This window comes from Copidosoma floridanum, unplaced genomic scaffold (genome assembly GCF_036245765.1).
Source record: "Copidosoma floridanum isolate Cflo_tuat_1 unplaced genomic scaffold, Cflo_Japanese_pri ptg000024l, whole genome shotgun sequence".
In the NCBI taxonomy this organism is placed as follows: Eukaryota; Metazoa; Arthropoda; class Insecta; order Hymenoptera; family Encyrtidae; genus Copidosoma; species Copidosoma floridanum.
Window position 1 is genome coordinate 6,582,301 of NW_028321901.1, and position 12,267 is coordinate 6,594,567.

The 12,267-nt window shown below is 31.0% G+C and overlaps 1 protein-coding gene across 5 annotated transcripts in view; it reads left to right on the forward strand.

The window, feature by feature from the left end:
- Usp7 (Ubiquitin-specific protease 7) overlaps window positions 1-12,267 on the forward strand; it is a 780,393-nt gene that overhangs the window by 426,889 nt on the left and 341,237 nt on the right. For all 5 annotated transcript variants that reach the window (XM_089595056.1, XM_089595060.1, XM_089595061.1 and 2 more), the window contains 2 exons: window positions 8,968-9,160; window positions 9,235-9,391. In XM_089595056.1, the coding sequence (XP_089451182.1) occupies window positions 8,968-9,160; window positions 9,235-9,391 (350 nt within the window). The remainder of the gene's footprint in view (window positions 1-8,967; window positions 9,161-9,234; window positions 9,392-12,267) is intronic.

The window sequence follows — 12,267 nt, forward strand, 5'->3', positions numbered from 1 at the left end:
TGTAAAAAATTTACAGCTGTAGTTTATAGCTATGTTTATAGCTAAATTTTATACATTATTATAGCTGTTTTATAGGTAGTTATAGCAATAATTAAAGCTATAAATTATAGGCATATTAATAGCTATAAATTATAGGCATATTAATAGCTATAAATTTTCGACTGAGTTAGCCAGTTTTCTTTTATTTCACTTATGCCTTCATTGTTGACGAATGCAAGGCACTGAACCAGGCCAGGTTCACTGACAATTGTAGCTGGAAGTGTATTGTATACACCTTCGTGCTCGGATTCTTTATGAGAGAAAAGAGTATCGATCTTTTTATGGAACTTATAACGATATTCGTGAAAACTGCTATTCAATTTTAATTCGTAATAATCAAGAAATAAATTAATCATATAAGAATCACAGCCATGACTTGATATTTTTTTCCTAATTAATTCAATTTTATTTAAAAAAAATTTGTTTTGGTGTACGAGTCCGAAATTTCATTATTAAAAATTGATTTATCTAATTTAGATATAGCTAATCTATGTTTTATGTTCGATCAATAATTAAAAAAGGTAACATAATCAAGTTTGTTAGTATATTGTGTGATATGTCTTGGAAAGGATGGTTAGTAGTTGCTTCAATCTGGTGTTCTCCATAGCAGCACAGTGTAGATGCAGATGTAAATATAAAGGATGTATAGCTTCCACCAGCATCCACAAATAATAATCTAAGACGTCCAATGATAGTTAGTTAAAAATTAATATAAAGTTGACTGGTGGTACTGCCAATTTTTTTTTTATTAGAAAACAGAATGACGTTTTGGCCGTTTAGACAATGTCCTGGCCCTCATCACGTACAGAAACATTTCCAATAAAACATTGTTGGAAATTCTTAAATGGTAAAATTAATGTTTCTCTCAATGAATTGTGCACAGCTAGGTTTATCTTTTATTTTAAATTCAATTTTTTTTCATTTCAACAGAAAATTTTATTAACAAGTTTTTGGCTCTCCAATAGGCAGTCCCTGTAGTCTAGTACTGTGTAATCTTGTAATGCGTTTGCCTAAAATTTCATGCTTAGAGAAGTTATGTTTTGATGTTCCACTGTAAATGCGATATGTGGATGACATTTTTATATGTATGCCTATGATTTAAACAAAAGAATAAATACCTTAAAAAACATAAACATGATTGACAATTACAATAAAAACAATAATAATTTGAAACTCATCTTATTATTACCGTATATTCCCCACTTGCACGGTCCTATTGAGTATTTTTGTGAGAAGCTTCACATTGGTCTTGTATACAGTTTAAACAATAAATCGAATTCAATCTTTTCACTTGGAAAGTATGTAACCGGGCCACTCGACAAAAATAATGTCGTTTACCACATACCATATGTGAATTGCAACTGCTGTTGTAAAAATTGGAAAATTATTATAAGTATCTCGTTAAGTCAATTAAGAAAGGAAACTTACTTGATGTACATGATTTGAGGGCCCCTTTCGTTTATAGTATTAGGAAAACATCATCTACTTACGTGTGTCTCACAAGGAACTGCTTGCGATTCTTATTTGATCGTATTATGTGCATATTCTATGTCATTTGTGTATGTTCAGGGTATAAAAGCAACTAAGCTTGAAACTCTGACTACATTACGATTTTAAATTCCTTTCGTAAGAGTCAGAGGTACATTATACACTTTACTTAGTTCGCGTTTATTGTATTTACCAAAATTTTTATTGTTAAGAATTTTATTTATTACTCATAGATTTTTATACCTGATAAGGGCCGGGACATTGTCTAAACAGCCGAAACGTTGTTGTGTTTTTTAATAAATACAAAATTTGACAGTACTGCGATATTTTGGTGACTTTAGCCGCTTTGGGAGTACTTGAATACGTGCGAGAGCGTAGAGGGATTGCGGGTGTGGCATATCCGGATAAGTGTGGGGCCGTGTGATAATAAGGTAGGCGTCAATCCCCTTTACCTTCACTTCCGCAAATTATAAAAGAGTGTTCGGTGGACTCCGGGCAACTTCAAGAAAATTCATGTAAGTGTAAATGCGTAGCAGAATAGTGGCATATTTGGATGAGTGTGAGAGCGTAGAGAGAATGCTTGGTTAAATATCCCTTTCCCTCTTTACCCCTTGAAATTGACGATTCTGGTAATTAGTGGTGGTGGCAGTTTCTGAAATAACTTTGTAATATAGACATAGACTTGTACATGTATATTTCTGTATTATAGAGTTCTTTTGGCGAGGCTTTCCTAATCGTCATTCTGAATATTACTTAGTTAAAGATACATTGATGTTTTTAGTTAAAGATAAATAATTATATGTGAGTACAATGCAAATTCTAAAGAGATTTTATTTTAGCTTGATTTTTGACATGGATAAACTAAACGCTAAGCATGATATATCTTCAGATTCAAACATTCTATTTACATAGAGAAGAGCACGGTTTTTTATACTGTAAAGAAAATATTCTGTGAAACAAATTTTATGTTTTTTTAATAAACCATAGCCGCAAATTCTTTTTGAAAGTAAAAACCACGCAAAAAAATCATAATTGCATAGAAAGTATAACTTTTTCTGAAAGTATTATCTATCTAACTATTATTATTAACTAAACCTACAGCTTATTACTTGAGTCCGTGTTTAGCATTATTAAGTTTTTTCCAAATCTTTCAACGATTTGATTTTTCATTTAATAATGCTTGTTATTTAATAATATTTTTAACGAGAGTCGTTAATGATCTTTAGAAGATATTATACTTAATTCGCTATTGCTTTGTTTTCACTGTTTTTTCTCAAACTTCGAGGTTATTATTTAAAATACAGTTTTCTGAAATATGCCTGTATTTTATTTAACAATTTTGTAAAATTACAATTTTATACGATTTAAAACGATCCAAAATCGTAGAATTTTCGATTTTACCTGCTTCAAATATTTATTTTTACTTATTTTCAAGATGTACGGCTAGATTTATTACCATAAAAATTTTACCGTATAAATACAGTGCATAGAAAGTGATAAATAATTATATAATGAAGTGTCAGAAAAATCCAATAAATTTTACTCTTATTGTTATTATTATTATTAATATTATTATTATTATTATCGTGATCATTATCATTATTATCTAAAAAACATACAAAAAGTAAATATAATAACAAAAATCTAAAAAAACTTTTTAAAATAGTTTTGAAAACTTAAAGTTATAATCTTTTTCCAGAGGATGGGGTGCATGAAGTGACCAGGGCCAAAGCTACATGAGTTTTGATACATATACCCTATTGGAACTCTACTCCCTCCTCCCGCTAACTCAAAGGTGCTTACAAATAAATCGTAATGTTAGGTTTCATGCAACCACAATTAACTTGAATTAATAATACTTTTCTCTTCTTTGTTACTATTTCTCAATTTGTTGTACCTTATACAAACTGCCCGAAATTAATAACAAGAGGAGCAAGTGAAAGGAGTCCATAGATATGTGTAAGATATAATCATTATTAGTCTTGTAAATGATTATTATAAACAGATACACAATTAAATACCAACAGTCAGTCATGCTAAAAATAACACCTAATATATGAGGTCAAATTTTTTTACGAAATAATAAGTAAGGAAAGAAAATATCCTGTATATATAGACAAAAAATAAGTATTATTGCATAGACATACAAGAAGTTAGTATTTGCACGTTGTCCTGTGATATACTTTTATTTTAAAGTAACAGTTTTAAAGTGATAAACAAAGTGTTAAATTTAAAAAAAAAAAAAAAATCTGTGAGAATATTATGAAACGCTAAACAAGACAAACAAAAGTTATTATTCATTTTTATATTTTTATATTTTTTGTCGTCTGATGTGTTGAGAAGTTAACTAACAAAACATTTTGATTTTAAATTAAATTGGATTCTCGATTCTAATCTGAAAGTATTTTTTGGCGAATTTCTCACCACAAGGACAAAAATAAGACCTGTACAGTAAGAACAATTCACATTGTAACAAAATTCTTAAAATCAAAATTTTCTTAGTGAAAAATCAAAATAAAAAGTACTAAAAACTTAAGCTGTAGCTTAATTATGTTTGAAAAAATAATAAAAATCAAATTTTCTAAATAACGTAGTTTTTAAAAGATTTCAGCTTTTGCATATTTAACATTATATAATATCAAGCACTTACTATTAATTTATTTTTATATATAATTAAATGATAAATTTATAGAAATAGTTCTTAGTACTTTTGTTTGCGCGTATGTTCAGATATATTCCTTCTACTACATGTGTATAATTTAATAAAGTTTTTAATATTATTTCCAGATATTAAATATATTTTTTATCTAAAAGTTATAGTTAGTTAATAGTAGATTTTTTACCTAGGGCAGAAAGCACAATTTGCGCGCCCGACGGGCGCGGTTGTTGTATGTTTGTTCCCGAGGTGAGAACGACATTTTTTGTATCGAGGGTGGAAAGTGCAACTTTGCTTTCGTGGGCTCACTTTCGGCCCGCCTGTTGCTTTTAGCCGTAGGGTGGGAACGAACTTCGGGCCAGGCAGGGCCCAAATTTTTCCCTCCTGCCCTTGGGTGGACAGTAATTGGCGGGCCGAAAGTGAGTCCACATGTACAAATTTGCACTCTCCACCCTCCCTTCGGGTGCGCAAATTATATTTTCTGCCCTAGGAAGAAATTTACTATTCTTGTACAAAAACATTCAAAGCTTTTTTTTACATCTATAATCTGAAGGGTTGAATAAAAGGTCTATCTGGCCTTTGAAATTATGTATACAAAAAAATATGTGTGATGATTAGTAGTCAAAAATTGTACGTATATTTAATATTATAAATGTAATAAAAAAAAGAGATAGGGAAGTTCCTGTTTTTAAGGTTTGATAGGGCTTTGTAAGGTGACTCATAAAAATGATAAAACGATACTTTTATGGTTTCTATCATTTTAAAAAAGACAGTAATTTTAACTCTGATGTGTGATAAACCTTGCGAAACTTTTAAAACAGATCTCATATTTGTGTTAACATATACATACATCTATATCTTCCTATATAATATAGTCGTTAAGGTTGGGCTTTCCACACTCCTCTGATCCCCTCTGCCACCCTTCTCTTTTGTCTCTCTGCAAATAGCAGAAATTATATTGCTATCAATGTTATTTTAATCCAATAACAGATACTTGGAGCCCACTGAGCCCCTTGCAATTTTTAGAGCCCCCCCCCTCCACTACGAAATTACAGAAATTTCCATTGGTTTATTCCATATTGTAACCTAATAAATCACTCCGTTATCTTTTTATGACCCCCTGTACCCCCATCCACCCACCCGATTATTTGTGGATGCCCCTTAAATTTTACCATTATCTTCCTCAGCCTCTCTACACTATTTACAGAACACATGTCACTGTTTTACAACCACCGCAATTATTAAGAAAATTTAATAGATTTGTCCGTTGTTTAAACCTAACAGAATTGTTCTGTACGTTTCTTCAATTTACCTTGAATAATAAATATGAAACCACTCTTTTTAGTTTTGTATTGTCATGTATTTTTTTATTCCATTTAGTACATAACATCAACTTTGATAAATGTCAAATCTAAGGTGCGTCATTTATTTCTTGTTACTATTATTTTTCTTATACGTTTAGTTTTTAATACTTACATCTCATTCTGAGACGTTATAAAATCATACACGTTAATTTAAATTCAAGTCGTAAAGAACTAATAAAAACCGTGGTAGTCAACACTAGTAGCTAAACGAAACGATGGCGAGACAGAATACAGCGATACTTGATTTTAAAATAATAAACAATTACTAATTAATATAGTAGTTTGTTTACTTATTATTATTTCATTTAATAAAGACAATTTATATGCGCTTGCACAGTACCTCCTTTTTTTAATATTTTGTGTGTCTTTAATAAATACATTTTTTCGAATACGTAATAAAAAAACGACTATTAAATATGTTAAGGTTATTATTATCTATGACTATAATTTTCATTAAATAACACTTTCAGTACAAAACTTTCAAATTCGCTTCTAAATTGAAAACAAATTTTGCTAACAAATTAAATAGATTAAGACAAATTCAATTGGAAAAAGTAATATAAAAAATTCTGCTTATTCTAAATTGTTACTTTTGAAACTTTAAACAAAATTTTAACATATTAAAATATCATGTAATGTACTGATATTTATTGATGTTGCAATTTACATGAATACTTCTAATTCTTTTTTTTTCAATACGTGTATCTCCTGATAATGAAAAATTTCTTTTCAACATTGTTCAGTTCCTAAATTTTGTTTCTTTCTATTTGCATGAATATTTTTAGTTTTGAATCCTAATAAGGATAAGTGTAATTATTGACGAAAAAAATTGTAAAAATAATTTGTCGTTAGATTTATTTGAAGTCCACATTATTTATCTGAACATTTGTGTAATTACTTTATTTTCATGAAAATGTAGATATATTAATCTCATAACATTTACATATTGTGATAAACTTCCTGTAGACAAGGGTTGGCGTGCAAAGCTCGTAGGAAAATTTTTCAATGTTAATAATATGTATTCTCAAAGTACGTGAGGTATACATAACTTTCCTTGTACGAGTATGTGGAACTTTTTAAAGGTTGGTGAGGGTTAAGGAGAATTTAATCATAACCGTGCAGAGAGTCAGTGGACAAGGTTTTTCACATTTGTCCGTAACGATTTTTTTTTTTTTTTTTTTTTTTACACAAATATTTTTGTAGCGATTACGTAATCCAAGCTGCTACTTTTGACGTCAGAACCTAAATCGGCGATCCTTTCTTTTTTTTCCTATTTATTTTACTCTTTAGGTAAGTCTACAGTGGTTTAGATTGCTTGGCCCTTTCTGACACAGTTTGGTCACCAAACTAAATCTTACATTTGCTTGAAAGGCACGATCTTACACGCAGCTTAATTGCTGAATTAAGTCTTACATACGCCTGGAAAACGCAACTGAACTCTCTGTTTAACATCTTTAGTTACTTTAGAGTATTTCATAAAAGATTACAAGACGTTACTTAGTACATGCAAGGAGTTTTTATGCTCTCACATTTAAGGAACATACTTCAGGTTGGGAATCTAAACAACCACTAATAGTTCAATTTTACTATCATTGATTAACACTTGCACAATTGGGGTGCCATAAGTATACAGCGATTAATAGCTTAAATCGCTGATGTTTCAGATTTAATATTTTGGTACAAGTTAATAGCAAAGTGTGGGGAGGATTGACCTAATATTCATTGATTAAAAATAACAGAGAAATAACAAGAATTTTCTTCTCCTCATTTGTGGGATAGAGACGGTGGGGGCACTAGGGGGTTATGTGGAATGCCCACACATTTAACTATACAATATAAAAAGATATGTATTTATGAAAAGTGGCTTATGCATACGTTTTGGAAAAAATGCAAGGGTAAATACGAAGACAAAATCGTACTCATGTGGACAGTTCGCGTAACGTTCCAATGTTATTAATTTACATCATAAACGTACACAAAGTTTGCACAAGTCACCTGTTATAAATGTTTATATGCAACAATATATGTTCTGTCTTACGAAGCTTTTTAATAATTCATGTAATTTTATTGTCATGGCTTTAATTTTATACTCATTTTTTAACTATTTATGAGCATAAGCAATCAACTTATCAACTAGAAGTATCCCAGCTTATTATCTACTTGTTTCATTATTTTAAGAGTACTTATTATAAAGTTTCCTTAATTTAGTAATCCTTACCATAATACCATTCAACATTTATGAATCAATTTCTTTTAACTTATTGCTATTATAAGTTTGTGTAGCTTTATTTGATACAATTATTTTAGCCCCTTGGGTGCAGTGCTTTGCGCCCTACGGCATACGTTCCACTCGCTAATTACTTTGGGCCTACGGGCAAGAAGAAACATTCTGGCTCAGTTGGGCCCGAAGTTTGTTCCCACCCTAGGGTGAAAAGTGATTGGCGGGCGGAAAGTGTGCCCACGGGTACAAAGTTGCACTTTCCACCCTCGATACAAGAAATGTCGTTCTTATCTCGGGCAGAAACATACAACAACCGCGCTCTTCGGGCGCGCAAGTTGTACCTTCTGCGTCTATAGAAGTATAACTTCAATTGCTAAAAAAAAAAAAAAAAAAAAAATTACCTACGAAAAGACCAAATTTTTCTTAATAAAACTCAAAAATGATTCATTAAATGTGTATACAGTAGATAAGCACCTTCAAATATTTTCAACACGCTATTTTTATATTCGCCTCGCGATCCATTACAATGCTTTCATTATGAGTAGGAAAAATTATTAACAATTGAACCTTCGCATATTATAATACGGAGCACTAAGATGTTTCAACAGATATAGTATGGATGACAGATAGGCCCTTTAGTAAACCTCTACGTACATAGTGCTTTTGATTTATAACTTAAAGAAACAACTAATAAGTTTTTTTATAATGCAGCTTCTATTTCTCTCTAGACATTATTTTATTAACTAATTCTGCTGCAGATAAAAAATATTCTTGGTACACACTGATATAACTAATTGTTATCCTGAGCAAGTATCAGTGTTTTGAACTTTAATTTACCTCAATAGAATTTAGAGAGAGACTTACAAAGTTCTGATATCTGGCAGAATTGGAGCCCTCTACGTATAGAACATCATGTAAAACATAAATAACTGAGTTATCGGCATCGATTCAGTTTCTCGGAAACTAAAATAAGAACAAACTTTGTTATGCTGGATTAAAAAATTTACGTAAATATTACACGTAAGCACTACTAGACTTGTGGGTCAGTCGTTAATAATAACAGTAAAAACTTTACCTTTATTTATTTTTTTTTTTTTAAGTCGTAATCTGACAAATAGTTGTGCATCAATATTCATATATCTTCTTATAATCGTGTGATTATTTTCGTTGAGATAATAACAGTTGTAAATTTTTTACAGTTTACGAATCCTTTAATGACTATGTGAGTTCAGAAATCTTGGATGGGGATAACAAATATGATGCTGGAGAACATGGTCTTCAAGAAGCAGAAAAAGGGGTTATGTTTTCATCTTTTCCCCCTGTTTTACATTTGCATTTAATGCGATTTCAGTACGATCCGATTACAGATTGTTCTGTTAAATTTAATGACAGGTAATAAACATTTTTTTAAATTCAAGATGTCTACATAATTAATACTTTATAAGATAATTTAAAAATTGTTATAGATTTGAATTTTATGAGAAAATTAGTTTGGGCCAGTATTTGAAGTCAAGTAAAGAAGATCCTGCTGCTGATTACACACTACATGCTGTTCTTGTACATAGTGGTGATAATCACGGTGGACATTACGTAGTTTTCATCAATCCAGCAGGCGATGGCAAGGTAAATTTTTAACAAAATAAAGAGACATTTATTAATTACATTCGGATCCACAGAGAAAGGTGGGTTAAAAAATCGATATATAATATTGCGTTTAAAGAGGTTATAACAGCAATTTTTACATAATATTCTTTTATGTGTCAAAATTAACCTAGCAATAATCTTTAAATGCAGTTATTACGTGTCTATAACAAAACATTTCCTGGCTCTGTGGTATTGATCGCGTGTAGTTACAGAGTTGTCTTGATGACTTTTCTCCAAGAAATATATAGCTTCCATTACGTATTAGAGAGTGATTTATACAGAGTTTTTCATAGTATACTAAATCAGTACATTATATTATTAAACATACTTAATGTGACATATGTTTTATTATTTATAGCTAACGCGTAACACGTAAATAAATTAATTATATAAAAACTTGTTTTGATCGTATTTCGTACAAAGCCTGTAAGGGGTCATAATTATGTATAAATTTATGCAGTTAAATTTAGTAAACGGTTTTCAATGAGAGTTCGTATACGTGACGTCATAAAGTCATGCATGTTATCACCTATTGGATACAGTTTTAACAGAATATGAGCTAATGAGGATTCGTAAGTACAGAGTTGGATTTAAACTGCTCCTAACACGTATTACGAAACACCTCAGTGAGAATGTGTAGGGACGTACCCAGGTTTGTAATGGCCCTTACCCGTAGTACAAAACATTCCTAGATTACTTCGATGACCTGGACAAAAAAAAGCTCAACTTAGATTTTGCCGTTTAAAATAACATGAAGAAATCTGAAGTAGCCTTTTTTTCGTCCGGGTCGTTGACTTACTCCACTGAGTACAAATGTCTACACTTCTATGTTAGTTTTGGGCTCGATAATTTGACAATGCCTTGGGACCCCTCAAGCTCGTACTATTCTGAAGATCCGCGAGTTTACCAGCTATCTTGCCTGAAGAATAACTCTGGTTACTCGGAGATCTGCTCATTATCCGAGTTAAATAGAAGAGAAGTTACTGATGAACGGATAAAAGTAGGAGACTGTAATAGCCTTGCCACCGCCCGTCTTTTCAAGATGGTATATAATATGCAAGTTATAAGGTACAAAGTAAAAGTTAAATATGTATGTGTAGGTATATATGTATGTACATACACATATCCGCGCGCGCATGTGTATATTTCTTGACCAAAGGTGACTTATGCAGACATTTTTAGGTCAAAAATATGGTACAGAAGAACAAGCTAGAGCTTGTATTACGTCATAATATGGCACTAAAATTAAATCTTAAAAAATGATTTTTTTTTAACTATAAAATAGTAAATCCGTAAAAATGTCATTATTAATATTGTTTTTTAAATTAACTATAGGTATGTAATTTTTTTAATTCTATGAACGAGTATTGACATTATCTCTTGGAAACGTGAAAAATTTTATGTCTGGTGATTTTTCTTGTGCTATCCTTACACAACTTTAAAGCACCCGGAGGCGCTCTCTTACAATGAAGCTACATACTGTCAATAATAATCAACTAAAAGGATGCAAAAAAAATGCTGGTGAAATGTTCAACATTATACGTAACCATTTAATCAGTATCTGTCTGCTGCTGCAGGCTTACGCGCAAATGTGTCTAGTTCATGAATCTTTTTTTCGACTATAAATTTCCATTTACAGACAAAAATTATTTCTCTCAGTTTTTTAGATAAGTTAATGATTTTTAGGACTTAATTTCAAGGAGTCAACGGTTTGAATTCAGCACCATTTTATAGCGTCATACAGGCTCCTGTGCAAACTATACCGAAATGGGTATGGCTTATTGATCTACCTTGTTTTCTTGTACCACGGGGGAAAACAACAATATTTAATGGTTATTATAAGAACAAAATGATATCTATGCATGCATTGTCCATTGGTCCATATAACTTTTTAATGTTATTAGTTCATGTATGAAAAGCATGTGATGTCTGAATTAGTCACCTTTTATCTTTCATATGCATTTATAAACGTATATTTATATATGTATGCAATACATATGTCATATTTATATATGTATACATAGACATACATATTAGAAGGGCTCCACCCCTCTGCATACTCTGCGTTCAAATCCCCCAGTACTTAAACTCGAAGTAGGTCTTTTATATTAATATCTAAAATAGTAACATAAGTACCATTTAAAATTTTTTGTTTGCTACATGCTATATGAATCTATAAAAATCTGTATTAATAGATGGATGGACAAAATTATGTTACATTCTTAACATTAAATACAATGCTTACAACAAACATGAATCAACATATAATAATCACACTCATGATTTTTAAAGTGTTTAAGATCTAACCCACTTATCCCAATAGAAATAATAAGGATACTACTGCTATGGAGCCTGCAAATCATGATAACTGATTTAAGTGCGCGTGATTTGGAACATTGTTTTGATTATTGTTAGCAGTATGGGCTTGAGCAGGTGACTTGGCGAATAAAAAAATACAACACTCGAAATATAGAATTAAACTTGGACACGTTTATTCACACTATCTTAAGGTTTAACTATCTTAACACTTTATTATCTTAATTACAGTAGCTAAACGAACAGAAAAGGTAGGATAAACTGTAAAGGAAATGCGAAGACAGAGTATGCGTGTGTTAACATACTGGCTAACTGCGCGGGAGTGAACAAAACCGTAGTTACTTGACGCTGAAGTGCAGCGTCACTGCGTCTCGTCTTCTTGCTGTTGCGCATGCGTAATAATTCAGTTACGAGTGCCAACAATACATCTAACACTCCCTCCCGTTCGTACCTGAATTTATTAAAATGAAAAGAAAAGATATATTTGAACATTAACACTGAATATAAATGAATTTTAATCAGCCAATGATGTGTAGCAC